The sequence below is a fragment of the Micromys minutus genome (genome assembly GCF_963924665.1).
Source record: "Micromys minutus genome assembly, chromosome: 11".
Taxonomy (NCBI): Eukaryota; Metazoa; Chordata; class Mammalia; order Rodentia; family Muridae; genus Micromys; species Micromys minutus.
In genome coordinates, this window is record NC_137980.1 from 13,902,638 (window position 1) to 13,927,113 (window position 24,476).

Below are 24,476 nucleotides of genomic sequence, written 5' to 3' on the forward strand. Positions count from 1 at the left end.
CCTTGACTGTTTGCTAGTAGTGTTTCCTCTTGGGAAACCCACTGGGGCCCGAGGTTAGCACACACAAAGCCTGTTCTACATGGTTTTATGTCAGCCTGACATAAGCCGGAGTCATCTGAGAGGACAGGACCTCAACGGAAACGCTGCATCCACAAATGAGGCTCTACGCAAGCCTGCAGGGCATTTTTAAAATTAGTGATCGATGCAGAAGGCCCAGTACACTGGGGGTAGTGCCAAACCTTGGTGGTGGTCCTGGGTTCTGTAAGAAAGCAGGCTAAGCAAGCTATGAGGAGCAAGCCAGTAAGCAGCATGCCTCCATGGCCTCTGCATCAGCTCCTGCCTCCAAGTTCCTGCCTTGTTTGGATTCCTGTCTGGACTTCCTTTGATGATGAACAGTGATGGAGAAGTGTGACCCTTTCCTTGCTTTTGGTCATAGCATTTTATCCCAGCAGTGCTAACTCTAATCTAAGACAATACCTGTCTTATTAATATTAAATCATGTTTCCATAAAATGTCACCTATTTGTTGTCCAGCAGCTCCTCATTAAACTGTGTGCCTCGCTATATCCTGCTGCTGTTTTGTCTTCATTCACTCCCCTCCCCCATCTCAAGGTAGAGAGGTATTTGTATTTTTAAACAATTAACAACCTTGTCTGCTCCAGTCTCTGTGCACTGCCAAAGGAGCTCACAACCACCAGGAGTCTATTTCCTTAATGAATATTTGATATGTATTAGTGAGTCTTCATGTAGCTGAGTTGCGACTCTAATGATGCAAATGATCCGATTACCATAAGCAGCAGGTTACTGGGAAGGACACCAGCCTTCTGCTCAGGCCTTGCTGAGAGCTAATTGGTGATTAGCTGGCAACCTTGAGCAGCGGCTGGTATACCTCCTGGGCTCAACAGGGGCTGTTCAGAGTTCCCCTGGATGGCAAATATGAACAGTCTCCTAGACTCATGGCTTCAGTAAGATGCTGAGGACAAGGTGAGGGTCCAGTCCTAAATAAGCCATTGGCACAGCTCAGCTCATGGAGCACTGCAGAGAAGGGGATAGGAAGAATGTAGGAGCTGGAAAAGAGGGAGAAGGGCAGTGAAGCCCCAGCCTCTAGACACAGCACAGCCAGCTATGTTATTACAAATCCAGCAGCTGCCTGGGCTGGCACAGGACAGGCTGTTTCAACAGAGAGCTGTGGATGGGCGTGGTTGGCTCATGGACTCCACCCCTTACTGCAGCCCTACAGGCAGTATGAACTGGAGGGTGGGGGAGGGACTATGTCTTTAGTTCCGCACACTGAGAGCCCTAGACTCCAATGGATAGTTCCAATCCCAAGGCCACACAGAAGGCCCTAGTAAAGCCCAGAGGAACAGAGACAAAACAAATGAACAAGCGCACAGAAAGAGACATGGTAGGGATTGGGATGTGGAAAGGGAAGGGAGCGAGATGAGAGCAGTCTAAATACATCATATCCAAGCAGGAAACCGCCAAAGAACAAAACAAACTAACAGGATCCTTACACATGTCTCCTACAAGAAAAGCTCATTTAAAAATTTAAGTAGTTTGCAAAATAAAACCCATACAGACAACTAATAGTTGCTGAGCTATTGGTAAGAGGTTAGAACAAATCTAACATTCTTCAATAAAAACATTTTTTAGGTGTTATTTTACTCTTCTGAACTTTGGGGAGACTGGCTTGAGCACCCCTTTAAAGGATGATGTGAAAGATTTGCTGATGGCTGTCTGAAGGGAGGCGCAGGGTCATAGCTGGATATCGGTTCTCATGCAATGTGGTTGACATACACACACACAGTGAGGTCCCCTCTCCTCGAGCTTGCTGTTCCTGCCTGGGTTTCTGCCTGGAAGTAGTCTATGAATTCAGTTCTTCCTCAGCACCTGGGCTGTGGAGGGGACAGGGGACCAGGGGCATTCTCCGAATTCCTTGTAATGCATGGGGCACTGCAGCTGGGAAAGAGCCATCACATGATCAAGAACAACTGTGCTGCTCAAACTCTCGGGGGAACAGGAGTCACCGGGGTTGGGACAGACAACTGAGGTCTGGTCCATTTGTTTGGAGAGGCAGGGAGACTTCTGGATTGTTGTTTCAGATTTGTTTTATTTTATATGTATGCCTATTTTGCCTGCATATATGTATGTGCACCATGTGTGTGTCTTGTAATCACCAGGTGTTCTGGAACTGGAGTCACAAATAGTTGTGACCCACCAAGGTGGATGCTGGGAGACCAACCCTGGCCCTCTGCAGGAGCAGGAAGTATTCCTAACCACTGAGCTACATCTTCATCTCCAAGACTCTGCAGTGACCAAGTCTGAGGATCGGGACATCTCACTACTTTTGCTTTTAAAGCTGAAACCTTTGATGAATTGGCAGGATACCATGCTATTCACAAATGAATGTAAAAAAAAAAAAATACACATTTGGTCATCGAAAAGTTTCTTTTAAAGAGTATAGAGGGTTCTTTCTAATAAGAAAGATGTATAAACCAGGGAGGGAAGGCATTTCAGATTTGTTTTATTTTAACACCCAGAGATGGGATAACTATAAGGCTGGCTGACTGCATCGCATCATACAGAATGTGATTTTGGCTGTGTTTCCAAAGTCTCATTTCAGTGGAGCTAATTGTCCACAAGATGGCGCTGCTGGACCACCGTGCTCTTGGGTGGTAGCCGCCCTGGATCTGTCCAGGTGTCTAGCAAGCGGGGCCTGAGACCAGGGCTGATGCTGAACCCATTGAAGCAGTAATTATTTCCACGTGATCGCCATGCCCCTCCCCTCCAAATTAAGGAACCACAAGCTCAGAGACAGAAAATCATGGGGGGGTTAAAAATAATTTAAAAAAGAAAGAAAGAAAAGTAAAGTGAGGTTCAGGAAATATGACATGCCTACATTTCAATCCGTCTCTTACCCTTTGGACAACATCTGATGAGCAAGTCAACATGCAGGTGCTGGGAAGGCAGGGCACCTGCATGTGCTTCTCTCGCTTATTAGAATTTGGAAATACTGCTTGCTCCTGAGCCCTGAAATTAGATAGTTCCTAAGCCTTCCTCTTTAAGCCTAAAACAACAACTACAAATCATCCTGGTTAAAAACAACCACCAGAAAGAGAGATTTAGGCAGATTTTCTCCAGAGGTAGTACTTTCTATCGGGGTTCTAGACAGGTGACTAATGTAAATGGATCAGACAATAACAAAAAATGGGAGAGAGGCAATCTACAAGGCCCTGCTTTTAATTCCAGGACTTGTATCTTCTAGCTGAACAATGCCAACTGTCTCTGACCAGAGATCTCCAATGTGGGCCTCTGGAACACAGCCCCAACCATGTTGAACAACAGAAAACAGACTTGAGCATGTTTCTAGGGTAATATTTAGAAATAGAACCAAAAATCATTGCAAATGTCAACATGGTATTTAGATCAGAAGTGGGGTTTCCTGTTTCATACTCCTAGCTTGCAATGCCCCAAGAGTTGATTAGAATGATGGAGAGGCTGTTGGGTCAAGGTTTGGGAGCACAGACAGCATATTCAGGAGGCATGGGTGGAGACTGTGGCTTTCCATGTAATCACAGGAAAAACATGAACTCTGAGCCACAGTGTCCCCTTCAGCAGAGCTGGGTGAATGAATATATCTGCCTTTTCCTCATCAGAAGGGAAAAGCAGGGGGCAATGATTTATCCCCAAGAACTTAGAACAGTGACTGACGAACAGAGAACAATAGAAGATTTGGAGGCATTTGTAAAATTACAAGTTTGTTACCAAAAAAAAAAAAAAAAAAAAAAAATGTATCCCCACAGAGAGGCTACATTCTAAGTAAAGAATTTAAAATGAACTTCATAAAAGACCTGACTCCATATCATAACTAAAACAGCAAACCTCAAGCTGGCCTCTTGATTGTGCTAAAGCAGCCAAAGCTTCCTCTTTTGTTCAGGGCACAGTATGCAGTTCCCCTGGGAATGAAAGCATCTGCCTGTGGTGGAAAGTGGGGGTTGGGGGGGGATAAATTCCTAGGCATCTTCAGGAGACTCAAGACAGGGAGCACTCTTGCAAGACAGAGAGGCCCGAAGACAGACATCCTTATCCTGTAGAGAGCTCAGTGGTTAGACATCCCTATGCCAAGGCTGCCTCATAAGAGCAGAGCCACTGCTTGGGAGCTGATGGTAGGCTGGGTCTATGGATGGAAAAGTACCGGAAGCAGACAGACAAAAGCAGGAATGGGCATAGACAGACGGACTGAGCCCTGGGATAGGACAGAGCTGGCAGTCGGCCAAGAGCTGTCAGTAGAGGTGACAGGAGCTGCCTGTTCAGCTGTTTCTTACAAATTGCATTCTCCCACCCACACCAAAAACTGTGTGGTACTCAACCTGCTTCAACCCCCACTTCAGATCTGGAACAAAGGGTATCTCTGAGCTCTGAGCTCTGACAAGACGCCGGGTTCTGTGTTCTGCAGCGTGACGCCAGGAAATAAAAATAAAATTAAAAGAGGCTCCTATCACTGACAAAATAAGCAACAGTTGGGAGGGAGGGAGGGAGGCAGTTACATCTGGACCCCTCTGATCCAGACATCCTTGAGCAAGCCTCCTAGTACCTGATTCCCTGATGTCTGTGACTCACTCAGACCCATTCCTATCTCACAGGACACAGGGGGGCACTCTGGTCTTTTCCCTCCGGGAGATGGAGGCGCTTCCATCTTTTCCAGTGATCTCACTATAACAGTGCAATTATGTAAAGGTTTGTTTTTCCCTCCACAAGGAGGGGCCCTCCCCCTCAGCTTCCACCATGGCTGTGGCTGGAGACCATGTGTCAAGGCTGCAAGAACTCGGGTCTCAGTCTTGGGTCCTTTCCTGGGGGATCTCTGGTTTATACTTGTGGTGATTGATCTCATTTTAATTTAAGTGATAAAACCTCAATGTGTCCTCTATGCCCCACTCACAGGAGACCAATCAGCCACATGTGTGCGAAGCCACTACTCTGGGCGCTACAGATAAAGGGCAGCATTTCTGCCAATCTCCTAAAGACCAGAAGGGCAGCAGATGCCCTCTGAGGATTCAGCAGCAGCCAGTCAGCTGCAGAGCTGATTCTGCTTACCTGAGGTCAGGGTGCAGACCAAGGGTAGCCATCTAGCCCAGTCTCACTACATGAGTCACCTCATGTCATCATCCCTGTGACTCACAGGAAGAGCTGCCACTATCTGGAGTTTTCTAGAGAAGTCTAGAACCTGGACAAAGGTTTCTTGAGCCACAGAGCCAGTAAATGCCAAAGCAAGGGTCTCAGAGTAAATCAGTCTTTATTCCATGTCCCACCCACACCCTCAGTGCTGAGAGCCTTGTTAACACAGACTCATGCCTCCTGCTGGAGGATTGCCTTAGCTGTTAGGGAATGGGCTCTCTGTCTTGTCCAGGGTGGGATTTCGGAGATTTGGTTATTACAGCGACCACTGAACTACACACACTTAAGCTCAGGACCGTTTATGTGAATCACAGCTCAATAAAAAGGAAGAAACCACATAATGCAATATGAATTCAAAAGTCTTTTGTTTTTCAGATAAATATGTCTCTCTGGGTTTGCCTGCCACAAATTTCATGTAAGAAGACTGAATGGAGTTAGAAACTTGACAGCTGGGTTATTTGAACGCAGCCAGTGACGTGGGCTCTGAGAAGAAGCCATACCAGGAATGGAGTCAACAGTCACCATCGCAGCCTCTAACCAGGCCTGGTCAGCTGCTGTACACCAGCCTCCGCTAACCCGGCAGATGCCACCCACCTGGGGCCTTTCAGCTGCAACCATGGTCTTGTGCAGTCCACACCTGGCCTGTCCACACCTGGCCTGTCCACACCTGACCTGTCCACACCTGGCCTGTCCACACCTGACCTGTCCATACCTGGCCTGTCCACACCTGGTCTGTCTAAGCCTAGGAAGTGTCACCAAAGGTTCCTTCGACTCCCTCCACCTTGACCCTACACTTTCACTGTGGCTGCAGATACCCAGGGGGAGGAGTGGAGTTGCGTGTGTTGTGCAGGTGGACCTGGGCTTTTGCTCATACATCGTCCCTCCTTGGATTCTAAATCCCAAGGGTTCTAACCACAGTGTGTCAGGAGACAGTTTACATGTGTAATAACTTGCAAAGCTAAATGAAACATAAACTCGTTGAAAGTACTTGCTGGAACTTCGGACACACCTGTGCATGCTTTGAGACCCAGTGGCGCAGGACATTCAGGACTCGATTGGTGGCCGTTCTCCGTATGATGAATTCCTTGTCACACGTTCTCTCGTTGTTAAATCCTTCGGAGGGAAAGAAACACATGCTCCAGTTAGGGCCAGTCCCCAGGGATTGGGAAAGGTCATTTATTTTAGGACTCCTCTTAACGAAACTCACAAAATGCTACATGGGGCAGGGAGGGAAAGCGGCTTCAGACCTGCAGATTTCACTTACTTATTTTGCTCTCCCATCAGCCCCTGCAAGCACAGGTGCAATCGCATGAATAATGCACACATAATTATTAAAGGCCACCAAGGAGGGCGAGCACTCCGCTAATGACACTTCCCTTTATCCTTCTCACGATCCGCATACAAAGCCAAGAGGGAGCATTAACAAAGGGACTGTAGTGTGGATTATTGCTTTGCCACAGAGTGATCACGGAGCCAATCCTCTTGGGAGATGGAGGTGGTCTTGCAGGTGAGGCAAATGTCCTATGGCTGATCCACACACAAACAGTATGACCGATGCTTGAAGAAGTGTTTGCACGTTGTTAAAAGCATGGATTCCAAGTGTTCTCACCTCAGAAACCTTGTAGGCACAGGAAATGATAGATCTGAGGACAGGTTTGAATCCCTCCACAATGTAAATGTGTAAAAGCATCTCTTTTATGCTCCATAAATAGATAATATTTATGTCATTGTTGAGAAAATAATTTGAAATGAAAGGACCGCCTCGTTTGAAGCAGCTGTCCTCAAGTTTTGTAAATGATGTCATTTCTTTGGCAACTGGCCTCCAATGTTCCTCATGTTTCTGCCTCATGTTGTTGTGAAATTACATTTGCTAGCTAATCAGTGTCAAGGGTTTAGTTCAAATGTCAGCCATGATAGCAATTCAGTATTTCTCTGGTGTCTTTTTGTGGGGTGGGCAAGTATAGTGACCTTGGGCTTTATACATACTGGGCAAAATTTCTACCTCCAAACTTTATTCCCAGGCCTGGCCCAGTGTCTGTGAGTCCCCAGGCCTGGCCCAGTGTCTGTGAGTCCCCAGGTCTGGCCCAGTGTCTGTGAGTCCCCAGGCCTGGCCCAGTGTCTGTGAGTCCCCAGGTCTGGCCCAGTGTCTGTGAGTCCCCAGGCCTGGCCCAGTGTCTGTGAGTCCCCAGGTCTGGCCCAGTGTCTGTGAGTCCCCAGGTCTGGCCCAGTGTCTGTGAGCCCCTCTGTGCTGCCATGCCACCATCTTAGTCACCTTTTTGTTATCAATAAAACATTTAGTACTTCACACTGACTCCATTTCTAAAACTATTGTGTGATCCAATAATAATTAAGCAATCTATTTCCCTGAAGAACGGGTAGATCTTGGGCTGGAGGTAGTTTCACGGTGAACCACTTGTTAATATGTTTAATACCCAGGGATCAAGCTCCAGAACTGCAGCAGCGACTCGTCTTTGCAGGGCTGTCTACACTCACTGAATCTATCTCCTGGTCTCTTCCTGTCTCCACTTGTCACTCTGAGCCTCTCACCTCCTCTTACCCATCACCAAGACAGGCTCTGCTAAGGTCATCAATAGGCTCCGTGTCTATACAGCCAAGAAACTGTCCGCAATCACACCCTCAGAAGTGTTCTTCTGACCTACAATGCATGATTCACATGTTTACATCCTCGGGTTTCATCTCTGAGATTCCGACCCTGGTGTCCAATCTCTCTTCACACTTTCCTGTTAGATATTCAAACATACCACAGCACAAAATGCTCAAAAAGAAAGTCCAAGGTCTTTCTCCAAACTCTGTGCTGTCTGGTCAGTAATCCCAGTAAAGAAACACCATTTATCATGGAGGGAAGCCTGGAACCTACCTGTCTCTCCCTAGATAGTACAAGCAGCCCTATCTGCTCTATTCTGTTCTTGCCTCTTCAAGTCTGGAATCCCAGGAGCCCAAAAGACCTTTTCAAAGGACAAATTGGATGTGTCAAACCAGTGTTTAAGGCCTTTCAACAGTTCTTGTCATAGACTCAAAGCAGACTACAGGGCTCTCGTGGTTTTACCCACTTAGCCTTTTCTGAAACCACACATTTCTAACTAGTTTTCCATCGCTCCACCCTTTAGTTCTTCATGATCCCTAGACCTTTTTGTATACTGCTCAATACTGAAGCAAGCAACACACCCCGGCCTTCAGTCACTGCAAGACACCACTCCTTCCACACCCCATAATAACACAGTGACCCTGTAACACCCAGCACACAGTGGTAGACTTATCTGTGTAGTTTTCTCAAAAATATTTTTGCTCTTCATGGAGATGAGGACTTGGTATATTTTTTGCTGAGCTCAAAATTTTCTGCAGCATATGGAATATACAGTACAGTGTATTATTATTTATTTTTATTTTATTATTGGAGTGTATGCATCTCTGTGTGTGTATGTGTATGGTGTATGCAGTGTGTGTGTGTGTGTGTGTGTGTGTGTGTGTGTGTGCACTTATACATCTATATCTGTAGAGTTTGGCACAGATGCCCTTCTCTACTACTTTTCACCTTAGTTTTTAATCAGGGTCTCTTAGAGAACCTTGACCTCAAATCTTGTCTAGAGCAGTGAGTAGTGAGCCCAGAACTCAGGCTAAATGTGTATTTAGTGAAGAAACTAAATTCCTAATACTGAAACCATACTAAATATTCACCGTCTCTGATACGAATGGAAGAACAGTTGACCAAATGATGGGTAGAATAGTCTTCAAAGCTGAAGAGTTAACTGAGGGGTAAGTCTGTAAACTTGTAAGGCGTTGACGTCCTTCTTTTTCTCCTCTTTAAATGTGGACAGGGATCACCCAACTACAGCAGTCATCAATTTTGTCAGGGAAGGTGATGGAGTTAGCTCCTCACAGCCTAGGAAGCCTTCAAGCCCAGCCCTTAGGAGGCAAAGGCAGGTGGATCTTTGAGTTTGAAGCTAGCCTGGTCTATAGAGCAAGTTCCAGAGCAGCCAGGGACACACAGAGAAACCTTATCAAGGACAAAGATAGAAGAACACAGATATACACACATACACACACAGAGAGAGACAGAAACAGAGACAGACAGACAGGACACAGACAGACACACACAGAGAGACAGGCAGACAGACAGACACAGAGAGAGACAGGCAGACAGACAGACACAGACACACACACAGAGACAAACAGACAAACAGGCAGACACAGAGAATGAACTGTTTCTGGTGAACTTGTGCTTGGTGAATAACAAACAGCATTAGGATCATGACAATAATCTCAACAAAGGAAATGACTCTTAATGAACTAAGGAAAACATTAATGAGTGAGGTGTCATTTTCCACTTCACACAAATGGACATAATATTTCCTGCAGTATCAATGGTACTGGTGGAATTGGTTCCTTTAAAATCCAGAATCCTCTTAAAGGTGTGTGTTTGACAAAAACCTGTAAAGGCTCGTACACTGATCTGCATGGTTTACAAGAGTGCCTCTGGGCTGCTGCCACAAACAGACACAGGGGAACATGAATAGCCGGCAATGTAACTCTGACACCCAAGGACAGTAAAAGTTGTTGATCACATGACCAGTCTCCGTGTGTAGAATCCTAAGTAATGTGGCTTCTTTTACAAGAAGAGCCACTGCATAGGAGAGAGGCTGTCGCTGCTTACAGAGAAGCAATAGGAGAGAGGCATTGCAAATTGACAAAGGTCCTGGAGCTAACTGTGTCTTTGAGCTTAGATCTATCCAGAACACACTAGTCATATCTCATTGCCTGGAGCCAGAGCTTTAGTCTTATGTCTTCTTCACAAATCTGTAAGCCAACTTATTTAGAAATGTATTTGTATTGGTTATTTGAAAATTTTAATCACTGTATTTCAACCATCCTCCATCCCTTCCCCTAACTTTCCAGATTCTTCTGTCTTCAATGTGTTTTTTGTTCTCTCTCTCTCTGTCTCCCCTCCCCTTCCCCTTCCCCTCCCTCTCCTTCTCCCTCTCCCCACCTCTCTTTCTCTCCATAATCCTGGGTATGGGACCATCTTCTGAAGTGTGGGTGACTTACCAGAATCCACACCGAGCTCCCCTCCCCCTTCGTCAGTCCTGGAACACTGATGACTAAATTTTTCAAGATCACACTTGGCCCAGTTTTGAGGGCAGAGACTTTGCTGATTACAGTGAAAAGGGGTCATTTGGTTAAAAAAAAAAACAACAACAACAAAAAAAAAAAAAACTTTTCAACAGAAATCTAGCCTCTTGGTCATAAAGTCCTCTGAAAAGTCTGCAACATACTGTAGTAACCCTGGGGAAAGACTGGATGGGAAATGAAAGGGTTCAGTAGGGGGTTATTGGAAGGAATATGTTCAACATACAATATACACTTATATGAAAATGTCCTGTAATTCAGTATTATAAACAGTAACACAACCAATAGTAACATAACACAAGCAAACCAAATATAGTGTGCTCTTTCCCCCAAATCATAATTGCCATATAAGGATATATTGATACATATATAGACCAGTGTTTTGTTGGCCTTTGTTTGTTTCTTTAACATTCTTAAAACTTCATATGACCCATTAATGGAGACTGAAACCAGATTAATGCACTGTGACCAGAATTAAAGAAATGAAGATGAGGTCTGTCTGCGTGTGTTGTCCTTAATGGAGATGAGTACTCTTTAGAGAACTTGAGCATGTGTGTGTGTGTGTGTGTGTGTGTGTGTGTGTGCATGGGTATATAGGTGTACATGTGTGCATGTGTATTGTGTATGAGTGTATATATATATATATATATTTATGTATGTGTGTGAGTGAATTATGCACACGTGTGTGTATGTAAGTGCCCCGTGTGTGAGAAATATGTGCATGTGAAAGCATGCATGTGGGCCTGCATGTGTATTTGCACATGTGTGTGCATGTCTACATGTATATGTATATGTACACATGCACATGTGTATGTGTGCATGATGTTGGTATGAGCCTGTGTGTTGGGTATGCATGTGTGTGCAAATATGTGCATGTTTCTGTACATGCATGCGTGTCTATGTGTCTGTGTCATGAGTCATAACATATAGCTCCTAGAGTAGGTTAAATGATAAAACAAGTAATAGGACTGGATGATCAGTAGGTCTATGTTTAAACAATCTGCGTTAATTTTCAGGAGTCGTGGGAGGTTGTGTCCATACCCGAGACCAGCATCTTCTCCTGCATCTCTCTCTGTCACCGTCACGGCCTTCTCTTGTGGGTTTTCTATGCATGCCACGCTCTTCAAAACTCCCCAAAGTGTTTTTCCAAGACAACTAGGGCTATTTCCATATTAATAGCACATTCTTCTGTCTCAAGAAACAGACCCAATCTCAGATTTACACTTCTTTCCCTCCAACTTCACTCACTCACAGGGACAGCCGTGGCCAGAGCTCTTCAGAGAGAAACTCTAAAGCTCTCTGCCCTTTGATTTTCCCACTCAGTGATCACACCCTTTAACACTTAGCATGTTAGATTTCCCTATTCCTGTGTCTCATGTCACCATTCTATGACTGAGCTCCACACAGGATATTGTAGCTGCAGTTACTGTGTACTGTAACTATTTTTCCTATATGACATAACTATAGCGCCTGTACATGACAACTGTAGCTTCTGTACACCAGCCATAGCCCCCACCCACACGCCCCAGCTCCAGCTCCTATGCGTCATATCTATAGCTCCTGTATACCACAGCTATAGAACAAACACACCACAGCTGTGGTTCCTGTGCACATCTACAGCTCCTGTGCACATCTACAGTTTTTGTGCACATCTACAGCTCCTGTGCACACCTATAGCTATTGTGCACAACTACAGTTCCTGTGCACATCTACAGTTCCTGTGCACATCTACAGCTCCTCTGCACATCTACAGCTCCTGTGCACATCTACAACCCTGTGCACATCTAGAGCTTCTGTGCACAACTACAGTTCCTGTACAAAACTACAGTTACTATGAACATCTACAGCTCCTGTGCACATCTACAGCTCCTATGCACATCTACAACTCCTGTGCACATCTACAGCTCCTGTGCACAACTACAGTTGCTGTGCACATCTACAACTCCTGTGCACATTTATAGCTCCTGTGAACAACTACAGTTCCCGTGCAGAGCTACAGCTCCTGTGCACATCTACAGCTCCTGTGCACATCTACAGCTCCTGTGCACATCTACAGTTTCTGTGCACATCTACAGCTCCTGTGCATATCTACAGTTCTTGTGCACAGCTACAGTTCCCTTGCACATCTACAGTCCCTGGGCACATCTACAGCTCCTGTGCACATCTACAGTTCCTGTGCACATCTACAGCTCTTGTGCACATCTACAGCTCCTGTGCACATCTACAGCTCTTGTGCACATCTACAACCCTGTGCACATCTAGAGCTTCTGTGCACATCTACAGCTCCTGTGCACATCTACAACCCTGTGCACATCTAGAGCTTCTGTGCACATCTACAGCTCCTGTGCACATCTACTGCTCCTGTGCACATCTACAGCTCCTGTGCACATCTACAGCTCTTGTGCACATCTACTGCTCCTGTGCACATCTACAGTTCCTGTGCACATCTACAGCTTCTGTGCACAACTACAGTTCCCGTGCACATATACAGCTCCCGTGCACATCTACAGCTCCCGTGCACATCTACAGCTCCCGTGCACATCTATAGCTATTGTGCACAACTACAGTTCCTGTGCACATCTACAGTTCCTATGCACATCTACAGCTTCTGTGCACATCTACAGCTCCTGTGCACAACTACAGTTCCCGTGCACATCTAGAGCTTCTGTGCACATCTACAGCTCCTGTGCACATCTACAGCTCCTGTGCACATCTATAGCTATTGTGCACAACTACAGTTCCTGTGCACATCTACAGTTCCTATGCACATCTACAGCTTCTGTGCACATCTACAGCTCCTGTGCACATCTACAACCCTGTGCACATCTAGAGCTTCTGTGCACATCTACAGCTCCTGTGCACATCTACAGCTCCTGTGCACATCTATAGCTATTGTGCACAACTACAGTTCCTGTGCACATCTACAGTTCCTATGCACATCTACAGCTCCTGTGCACATCTACAACCCTGTGCACATCTAGAGCTTCTGTGCACATCTACAGCTCCTGTGCACATCTACAGCTCCTGTGCACATCAACAGCTCATGCGCACATCTATAGCTCCTGTGCACATCTACAGCTTCTGTGCACATCTACAGCTCCTGTGCACAACTACAGTTCCTGTGCACATCTACAGCTCCCGTGCACAGCTCTAGCTCCTGTATACCATGCTAGCACTCCTTCTGGGCTCTCCCCAGCAGTTATCTTGCAATATCCAGGTAGGTCTGGCTTACTATAAAAGGGGCTGTTTGCCCCTTCCTCACTCTCTTATTCTCTCTGACTCTCTTCTCTCCTTGATCCATTTCCCCCCTCACTTTACCCCTCTCCATGTGTTCCTGGCTGGTCTCTCCTCCTCCTCTTCTCTTCCTCCTCCTTCTCCTCCTATGTCTCCCTCTCCCTCTCCCTCCCCCTCTCTCTGTGTGTTTCTATGCCTCTACTCCCTTCTCAACTCCCTTTCCAGTTCCCCAAATAAAGTCTATTCCATATATATCCATCATATGGCTGGTACCTCATGGGGAAGGAATGCCTCAGCATGGGCATGACCCGGTACCCTCACTGTACCTGGCTTTATCAAACATATCCTGATTCCCATTTTATAAAATGCAACATACTACAGCGATACATGTGCACCATCCCTATAGCTCACACACACCACAGCTATAATTCATATGTATCACATCTACAGCTCCTGTGTACCACAACTACAGCTGCTGTGCACATCTACAGCTCCTGTGCACAATTACAGCTCATGTGCACCACAACTACAGCTCCTGTGCACCACATCTATAGCTGCTGTTTACATCTACAGCTGCTGTGCACAACTACAACTGCTGTGTACAACTACAGCTCCTGTCCACCACAACTACAGCTCCTGTCCAGCATAACTACAACTGCTGTGCACAACTACAGCTCCTGTCCACTACATCTAGAGCTACTGTGCACAACTACAGCTCCTGTGCACCACAGCTCCAGTTCCTATGTATGACAACTATCACAAATTCTCTGTCCTCCTAGTCTTCTAGGTGTAATTCCATGGTTAGGTCGTTATCTTTAGGGAACCTGCTGCATTCCACAAACTGCACAGCACTGTATGCAGGGGAGACAGATTCCTCGCACTCAGGAGGTTTCTATTTCTGGTGGGGATGGAGGTAGTTTTCCAGGCAGTTAAAGATAGAAAACTCCAGGCCACAGAGATGAGCAAGGTGCCCACCTTCTACTCCCTTACTGTACGACCTTCGAATTAATGCTCCTTCTCCATAGAATATGTACAGAATATCTTTCTAAGCACGAAGCAGTAATATGTGTCATGTCACTATCTAATAAATTGAAGGAAACAGGTCAATGAAGACAAGCAGGGGGTGTGCACATGTGCCATGCTGAACATTAGTGTAACAGCAATCTGTGGGTGACAGTCTTCAGAGATGATGACTGGAAGAGGGTGAGCACTTGCTATGGGAACCATCAACGAATATACAGTTAAGGCCATTTTAATGCACTGTCAGCTGTCCTTGGCTGACAAGGGACTGAAAACCCTACACAACGCAGGGAGCAGGAGAAAGCAAATTACTATTTTATATATATATATATATATATATATATATATATATATATAGTCGTTCTGGGTTCAGACCTCATTTCACTTATGCAAGGTCTGAAATGACATTTCTATCTGTCTCTTTTCTCTAATCTGCTCTCATTTCCAGCTAGCAAACTGAAGAACATCTTAATAGCCCTACAAGAACAGTTCCCAACATGCACTGGGTCACTGTTCTGGTAGCTTCTGCTGAAGACAGGGGTCATTTGTGTATTAGAAGCCCTCAAGCACGGCCTTACATTTTGCTGACAAACCACATTGTCCATCTTCTATAAGATCATCATTTTAATGCAGGTCTACAGAAGGTAAGGTGTCAACCAAAGTATAACTTTATAATACATTGAAAGAGCAGCTTTGAGATGTCTGTTAAGAACACAGTAATGGAACAGTAAATATACTTCAGACTGTGGCTTTATCTGCTTTTGTTAAACCTTGTATAAGTGTGTTCTTATCCTTCAGTTTTAAAATTCTTACTTGTGTTAATCTGAGGTTCCCCCTCCCTCGAGTTCCATGAGTACATGTTTGAACATGTAGCAATGTTGGAACATGGTCCAAGTATGTGTGAGAATTCTGAGCTGAGTCTTCGTGAGAAACTAGAAATCTGTGACCTCTGTTACTTCTAAGCGCAGAACTGGTCCTGGAATGAGTTTCGGGGCCCCTTCCAGGTGTATCCAATAGGAGTGAGTTTCCTTCAGATCCTTCACCACAACTGGCTATTGGTATTTGCTGTTATGCCTTCGTGGAAAAACACGTTTTCACCATGTTCAGCTTGCCTGCCACGGGCGGCTTGCCCTTGTGATTGGACACTTTACTCATGGGATTCTTCTTAACACCCAGAGGATAAACTGTCTGATGCTCTGAATAAATTGAGCTGTTTCACCAGACTGTAGTCCATCTCATCACCACCTCTAGAGAGGTAGGCAGAGCAAGAACAAACGGAGGAAAAGAACCTCAGCAGGTCTGCCAGTATTTGTGATAAAGAAATACACGGACTATGTGGTAATCAATACATCATTGCTTTCATCTCTCAAGAAATCAGTAACAAAAACAGTCAACTCAATTGCTTTTATAGATATTTTTGAAAAAAAAATGCTTTAAGATTCCCAAAGGAGCGACTATACACTGAGTTTAAAATGGATTAAAAATCTTTTAGTATAGCACCTTTTGTTTTCCTTGAGTTCACAAATGTATTCCTCATTCTTTATAGACAAAGAAACTAAGGCTCACAGAAGTCCTTTAGCCACCAGAGGTGACAGTTAGCAGAATGAGAAGCAAGATTATGATATCAGTTCTTCCTACTGACACCCCACCTAGGTGCCTGTTCATAAGGAGCAGACAGTGGCTCTGGCTGGGCGCTGTCATTCCCAGAATGGCCATAGACAGGAGGGGCTGAGTACACACATTAATTACCACTGAACTAACTCCTAGTCCCCTGGCCACAAGACGGGCCCTGGATAAATGGCTGCTGGACATACATACATGTGACAAACCAATGCTCTCACTGTAGAAATAAAAATTTCTTCTGGGAAGACATCCTTGGACACTTCAGATTCCTTAAACCCAATGAATCCAACAGCTTTGGACCACCTTATCCCCAGACACAACGGGCTAACCTGCATGGTGCCTCCCACTCCATTTTCCCATGCTCAGCAGACTTCACCACCACCATGGCCAGAAGATTGACATCATCTCTAGCAGGACACAGGGGAGGCCTTAGTTCTCCTGCCTTTTGGTGGGGAGGGGTTCAAGACAGGGTTTCTCTGTATATTGATGGCTATCCCAGGACTCTGCAGACCAGGCTGGCCTTAAACGCAGAGATTCAGCTGCCTCTGCTTCCCCAGTGATGGGATTAACGGTGTGTGCTTAGCTCTCCTTCCTTTAATGTCTTCAGGTTCATCCTCACAGTTGTCCCTCACCTCTGGGGACTGCAGGAAGACATGGCCGGAAGAATGATTTGGAAATTTTCTTTGAGTGTCTTGGAAGTTCTTGGGAGATCTTTGAGTGTCTGTTAGCATTAGGAAAAATCTTTTCCTCCCAGCAGCTCAGTTTCCTCTTTACACAAGAAGAGCTGTCCAGGTGCCTCTGAGGTCTCTTTCTTCGTTTCCTTTTGAGTAGTGCCCAGCCTCTGGCCATGGGTCTGTACTCTCCTTGCCTTTTCCCCTTGTCCTGTTCATCTTGTAGCACCTCAATTTTCTCAGATCTCTTTTATCTGCTTATAGAGGCCTCCCACTTACTGTGACTCCTTCATGAACAACAGGGGCATATGTGTGTTTCCTGCTTCCCCTAGGTTTTCCTAAGGACACTGTAGGCAGATATTTAGGCACTTAGGCAGTGGGTACATCTAAGATAGCCAAACAATACTGATTCCATACATCCAGCTACATCCATGGGATTATGTAGGGTCCCTTGGTGGAAATAGACTAAAATCACATCTCTTGTGTGTAAAGTTTAAAGACTATGAGATTTGTTGGACAGTATCAGGTCATGGTATAGGGCAGGATGGCGATGGGGAAGCTGTTTCTCATATGACCCAAGCAAGTTAACAGATGTCCACTCTACTCATGCAGGTTGGCTTTGAAGAGAGGGAGTGTCCCAGCACAATAATGGGTATAGAATTGAGAATGGGTGATATTAGCTCCTTTCAAACAGATTCTGCCCTACACACAGTAGAGCTCAGCCAATTGATTTCATTGCTTTAATTTTTTTAAAACCTTCTGGGTGTTTTTTTGTTTGTTTGTTTTCACTTGACTGGTTTTATTTATTGGAATACTTGGCATTTCCTGAGTCAGGAAGGAGGTCCCCGAACCTCCCTGCTTTGGAATTTACCACACTTCTCCCCATCCCCTCATCCCCAGGGGCTGTAACCACAGGATACTGTGAAAGTGCTTTCAACTCAGCCTCTGAAAACTCTGAATATGTGCTTGTGCAGAGCTGAGAAGCCAACAATCCTAGAGAAACTCCCTTCACGCAAGGGCAGGGTCACCCTGGCCTCATCCTCCGGCTGTTCTCCCACCCTGTTTAGTGGCAGATTGACTGTTGTCCATTTCCACGTATCCACAGAGTGCTACAGTATCAGGTACAGACTTGCACCACTTCAATGGCAAATGGCTGCTCAATGCTTACTGCTGCAAACCTTCAACATAGATGGCTAGAACTTCGTAAGCACAGCTAGTTGAGAGCTTCACTGTTCTTTTGTGCTCACACTACACCTTTCCTTCATGGACAGAGAACTCTACCTGTAAAGAGTTTTCATCATCCTTCCCCAGGACACAGGCCCTGTGCATCAACACAGCACTAACTGTTGTGCAAAGGCCAGGAGGCTCCAGAAAGTGTCCCAAGGAGTCCGCTCACTAAGTCTCTGTTGCCGTCACTATTCATTAGACAACAGAGCCCTTTCATAAACCACAAATTCTGCAAGTATTTTCTAGTTAACTTCCCAAGAAATGATTCAACTGTCTAGAAATGATTTGGCAGTCTACCAGACATTTTTTTTTTCTTTTACAATTTTCCTACCAAATCAAAGTATTTGATTTATATAACTATGAATTAATAAGCCATATTTACTGTTAAACTTCATCATTCCTAAAACATACTGATTCCCAATTTTAATCAGTTTGGAGGGCAAAGACTTTAATACGCAATTTAATTATAGCGAATAAGTGTAGTCGAGTTAAAAAAATAACTTTCCAAGAGCAAACTAGCCTCTTGGAGTAGAGATCTGAATAATGTGTGTGTGGGGTGGGGTGGAGTGGGGGGGGGCTGTAACCCAGGGAAGGAGGGGGATGCAGCATCTCATAGGAAGATGGCCTTCATGCTTTTCTCTCAAATTCAAATCTAGAACTCTGTCGTTATTTTGAGGTCAGGAGACCTGTGGGTTAAAAGGTCTTGGCCAGATACCAAACTGAAGGTACCAGTCCTTAAGAGTTCACGGATTATGATTATGATTATCTAATAGCTATTAGTATTTGATGTCTGCTTCTGCAAGGAACTCAGTCTTCTTTCACACATACGATGGATGATATGCACTCCAGGCTTCAAGTACTCAACTCTAAAACTTGTATTTTCCAGGCCTTCCTACAATTCAGGTTCCGAATGAAATAAATCAGTACAGTGGGGCTCTTATCTGTCACAGCAACCATTGTGTCTGGCAGGCATAGTCACAGAGGGCGGAACCCTCCACAGCACTGAAGCATCCTGGTGTGGGAGTCACAGGGCAGCAGTAGAAGTTAAGTCTGTATCATCACAATGTCAACAGCTTGCTTCATACAGTGATGCTCAAATTCCCAGGCTCCCTGCTCCTTCGCCTCACTCCTCCCTGTCCTGAGCAGAGGTGGCTAGTTCTGCATGCTGTTCACAAGTTATTCCCGCGATCTGAGTGGGAAGCCTCCTCCTCCAGTCTTTCTTCCTAGGTACCTAGTTCTCTGTAACAACCATCTTCCCTAGGAATTAGCTACTTTCTTCCCTGACACCAACTGTTATGGATAACAGGAAGCAACTGCCCAGTGTCAAATGCCTAGCAACCCAGCCTGTGACACAATGTTTGCACTGCAAAACCAAGAGGTGCCATTCTTGTCGGATGCCAGAGGCAGTTGCCTAGCAAGCCTTGGCATTTTGTTATAATAGCAAATTCCATCCAAATGTACTAGCCCTAGACTGTGTTGTATAGAAGGAAGCCTGACTTCTAAAACATCTGTATAATTTCCACTTGAGTATCAAGAGGTCCTCTCCAGCTATGACGTGCTCAAGAAACTTAGCAAATGATTAAAAGCTTGACTTGTTAATAGCATGTCCTGCTCAGGAGTACATAGCTGATTTCATGCTAAAATGACCAGAACTGGCTCTTTGAATCTGAAGACATGGATTATGGTGTGGTGGCTTGAATATGCTTGGCCCAGGAAATGGCACTATTAGGAGGTGTTGCCTTGGAGGATGTGTTCACTGTAGGGGTGGGCTTTGAGACCTTCTTCCTAGCCACCTGGAAGACAGTCTGCTACTGGCTTCCTATGGATGAAGATGTAGAACTCAGCTCCTCCTGTGCCATGCCTGCCTAGAAGTTGCCGTGTTTCCACCTTGATGATAATGGACTGAACCTCTGAACCTGTAAACCAGCCCTGATTAAATGTCCTTTATAAGAGTTGTCTAGTTCATGGCGTCCGTTTACAGTTAGGGCTCATAAACCCTAACTAAAATAAGCCACATTCCATACTGTGGTCACTCGTAAGAACTTGTTCTACTTACAAGAGCTTCCTCTCCTTTCCTCTGAAATTCTCTCTGAGAAAATCCAACCAAATTCACAGATCTCAGCACCAGCTGTGACAAGAGCCCTATTTACTCAATGTGATCAATTCTGTCACCACCAAGATAATTTTCAATGCTATGAGAGCCTTGGTATCAGAAATGACAATAGTTCTATGTGCTTCTAATTGTCTCCCTCAGTAAGAAGAACAAAGCAGTTATGGAATGAACCCAAGAAGGAATTGGATTGAGTTCTTGACCTATCTAAGGCTCAGATCACTTTTATGAATTCTGACAATGAGCATCTACAATCATATCAGCATAAAATGATTCTCAAAAATGCATGGTTAGTTCCTTAAGTTTGGATAAATTAGCCAAGTCTAGTCTATGCATAATAAGACCTCTAGTTGGATGCAGAAAGAAAACGCACACAGTTGAAAGCTCCTTTCTTATCCACCTCCCAAAGCACAAGCCTTGCCACTTGATTGGAGATGATGCTGTACTGAGCCTTCTGCAAAGCTGATTCCAGAGTCCCAGCCAGGGTTTCCCTTCCACTGACATCCCTGAGGTAGAACTGAAAGGAAGTCTCCTAACTTGTTTCAACCTTTTCTCTGACGGGGTCAGCAGTCTAAGCATTGTAGTGTTCTAGACAACACCCTCAACTCAGACACAACATCATCAAGAATAAGTTTTCAGATGAAGCTAAAATTATCTGTGTTCTCTAAGCCTGTAAACGCCAAGAACAGGAACAAGTGAACTACACGTTTACTGAAGCGTCATTTACATGAAATAATATTCGCCCACCATCAGTGTGTTCATTGAGTAAGCTCATTGCAATTGTAGCCGCAAACCAGTCACAGAGTATCTTGATCACCCCAAGAGTACTCTTACCATCAACTCTCAGTCCACCTCTGCTGCTAACCCCCAATTAGGGTAAATGAGTCTTGGCCTTGTGTCTTTATAGAGTTGTTTGTTCTGGACATTTCATATAGAAAGATCTCATTACATTCATTTCCATTGTCGATTTCTGCATGAATACCACAGCGTTTTCAAAATGTATAATTTATAATTTCACCCCCTTTTTATGTTTTGCCTATTTACTTAGCATCTATATTGGGGATCATATGCACATGAAGGTATGAGTGCATCTTGGAGACATTGGTTCTCTCTTTACGTGAACACCGGGAATCAGCAGGTTGGTGGCAGGGGCATTCACCTCGGAGCCAGCTCACTATCTCACTGGCACTGTGAGGTCAGTGAAACCCACTAAGAGCAAGTTTTCTTACAGGCATTCCTTCACTGGGTGTGATGCTCTCTAAATTCCTAGTAGGTTGACTTAGTGTTGTTCAGGACTTTCATAGCTTGTTTGTCTGAGTATCTGAACATTTCAAAATTAGTATAGTATGTATGGTACAGGTGGCACATCCCTAATCCAAAAATCTTAAATTCTACAACGTCAAAGAAAAAACTGAGTGTCAAGAGGATATTTTTAAAGTTTGCAATTTTTTATTATTTTAGATTGTGATATTTTTTTTAAAGGAGTGGATGCTTAGCTAGGAAATTCTGTGCATACATCCCCTTAGAAGTATCTCTGGCTCCAGAGATGTTGGACAGGGTTACTCAGCCTATATTAAAATTAATAATAAGCATTACCAAAATATCTACTTGTCCTTTTGGTGGCCAGTTTGGGGTTCTCGTCTGTTAAATGCAGTTACAACAAATGTATCTTCCTGAAGATTTTCATATATTTTATTAGGACACCCTTCTTTGCCTTTCATAACTTTAGAAAGGGTCTTAACCTCTGTCAGATTTTAGAACCATTTAGTCAGTTATAATCAGACTTTGCATAAAATATGTTTCTCCATCTTTATTCCTTCTAACTGAAGCTCTATTTCATATACAACATGTAGTTAGCCTGCACACTTCTAATGCTTTGATAACATCTATCTTTTTATCTCCCTGTTTCATCATTTGATGTGTAATGAAATTTAGTATGATTGGATTTGTATCCAAGTTCACAGCTTTCTCTGTTTTGTTACTATTTTTCTGTTGCCACTGAAACACATATGCAAATATCCCCCAATCTGGAAAATCTGAACTATTTATTGTCCCAGAAATGTTATCTATAAGATGGGATAGAAAAGTCATTTTCCCCAGGTGGGAACTTTTTGAGTTACAATATGAATTAGTTAAGAAAGATGAATCATTGAAACATCAGTGCCATAAAGGTCATGAAAGCAGCCAACAGCTTTCCAATTAGACTTAAGGCTCTTTCTATGGGAGGGAACTCATAGGCTGGTACAGTTAAATTAGATAAAAGCCTGTAGCTGGGGAGGCCGTATACTCTAGGAAAGAATCTACTACTAACATTTTGCTGAAAGGACCCTTATAATCCCATATTAACACAGCAACTGACCTCATCAGAGAAGCTTCCTTTTGCATGTGACAGAGGCTAATACAGAGACCCACAAATAGAGCAACTGTTGAGAATAAGTGAGTGTGTCATGTGTGAAGCTCTAAATGGAACATCTATGTCACATTCTCTTTTTCCCCTTTCTCTAAGGCCCAGGAACATCGCAGTACAGGAGAAAGGAAGACATTAAGAGCCAGAAGAGAGAAAGGACTATTGTAAAATAGTGTCTTCTGGACACGACGGGACCTTTTGACCCACAAACTTACATTATCTGTGTTTACAACAAAGGATCAGGTCAGTCAATATTCGATTGTGACAGGGGAGGGGCTCATGAGGCCTCACCCCAAGTTGAGGAGCTAGTGCCAGTTGACAGCTACTGAAGGAGAGAGAGTCATTTTTCTTCAGGGCTGTTCCTTGTCGGTAGTCCATGGTTCAGTGGATGGCACCATACCCATGATCATAAAGGATTTGACTAAGTGGATTATTAAAAAATAAGATAACCCCCAAAAGGATATAATGTTAGAGTGGGAGGTGAGAGGGATGCGTAGAGGTGGGTAGTATGGGATGGAAGTGATTGTACCATTATTGATTGATTGATTGGCAACCTGATATAATCCAGGGTCAGCTGGGAAGATGAAATTTTAAATGAGAAAATTCATCTATTAGATTGGCCCATGGACAAGTCTGTGAGGCATTTTCTTAGTGATTGCTGTGGGAGGGTCTGTTTACTATGGTGACGCCAACTTTGGGCAGGTGGTTCTGGGTTGTGTTAGAAAGCAAGCTGAGCAAACCATGAGAAACAAAGTCAGTAATTAGTGGTACCCCATGGCTTCTTGCTTCAGTTCCTGCCTTGAGTTCCTGCCTTAGCTTTCCCTGATGTTGAATTTGTTTATTTGGACTTGTTGGCCAAACAAACCCCTTTCTCACAAGCTGATTTTTGCTCATGGTGTTTGTCACAGTGGTAGAAACTGAAGACAATGATCAAAATAATCTGTACATATATAAATTTTTCAAAAAAAGAATAAAATTTTATTAATGAACAGTTAGCACTGGTAAAAATATATCTGTCATTTCAGCTAATTTAGAAGCTTAAGGTGATCTTACAGGACCAGAGGGAAAAAGTTGGCTACAGAACTCACTGGGTTGAAAACAAGGTGCTGGCATCACCCTTAGGTAAACTCTAAGGGATAATCCATTTTCTTGCCCTTTCTTGTTTCTGACTCCTGCCCTCACTCCTTTGCTCCAAGCCTCCTCAACGCCATCTAGGGCTGGTTAGATCTTTTCCCACTGAGTGACCCTGAGCCTAACCTATCTGTGGTTAGAGTCCTTGTGAGTATATCAGGCCTATCTGAAAAGTCCAGAATAATCTTACTCTGTAAAGATCAGCTGATTAACAATCGTATCATTAGCAGCAGCTTTAACTCCCTTTCCCATGTAAGGCACCATACCCTCAGATTACACCAGTCAGTTCACAGACTCATTGCAGGAAGGGTAAGAAGGCGACATTGCTTGTTATAATTTTGAAGGCTATGTTGTTCCATCATTTATCTTTTGCAACGTTCTTCTGTGTTAAACATTTGTAATGAGCCATTTAAATTCTATTTCCCCTGTTAATATTTAAAGTTTCGTGCCTCAACCAGAGAATCACCATTGCAGGTTAGCTAGCTTAGGCTTTGGTGGTGTTTTTCACTAGAATTGCTAACATTTCTGACAATACACAATTGCTTGAGTTTATTTCATAATCAGCTTGTGTTACTTTTCTGTTTCTGTGATAAAATACCACAACCGAGGCAGCTTATAAAGAGAAGGGTTTATGTTGGTTGTCCTCACCTCAAATTTGATGCTGAATCTGACAGATACCCCCAACTGCTTCCTGGATCCACTGAAAGCCTAAAATAGTGATTCTAAGACCAAGC

At 44.3% G+C, this 24,476-nt stretch overlaps 1 protein-coding gene across 2 annotated transcripts in view; it reads right to left on the reverse strand.

Moving 5' to 3' along the window:
* The window catches only part of RASGRF2 (Ras protein specific guanine nucleotide releasing factor 2), a gene marked incomplete at its 5' end in the record, with an annotated part of 201,360 nt that overhangs the window by 20,221 nt on the left and 156,663 nt on the right, over positions 1 to 24,476 (reverse strand). For both annotated transcript variants that reach the window (XM_080925252.1, XM_080925251.1), the window contains one exon: positions 6,184 to 6,287. In XM_080925252.1, the coding sequence (XP_080781378.1) occupies positions 6,184 to 6,287 (104 nt within the window). The remainder of the gene's footprint in view (positions 1 to 6,183; positions 6,288 to 24,476) is intronic.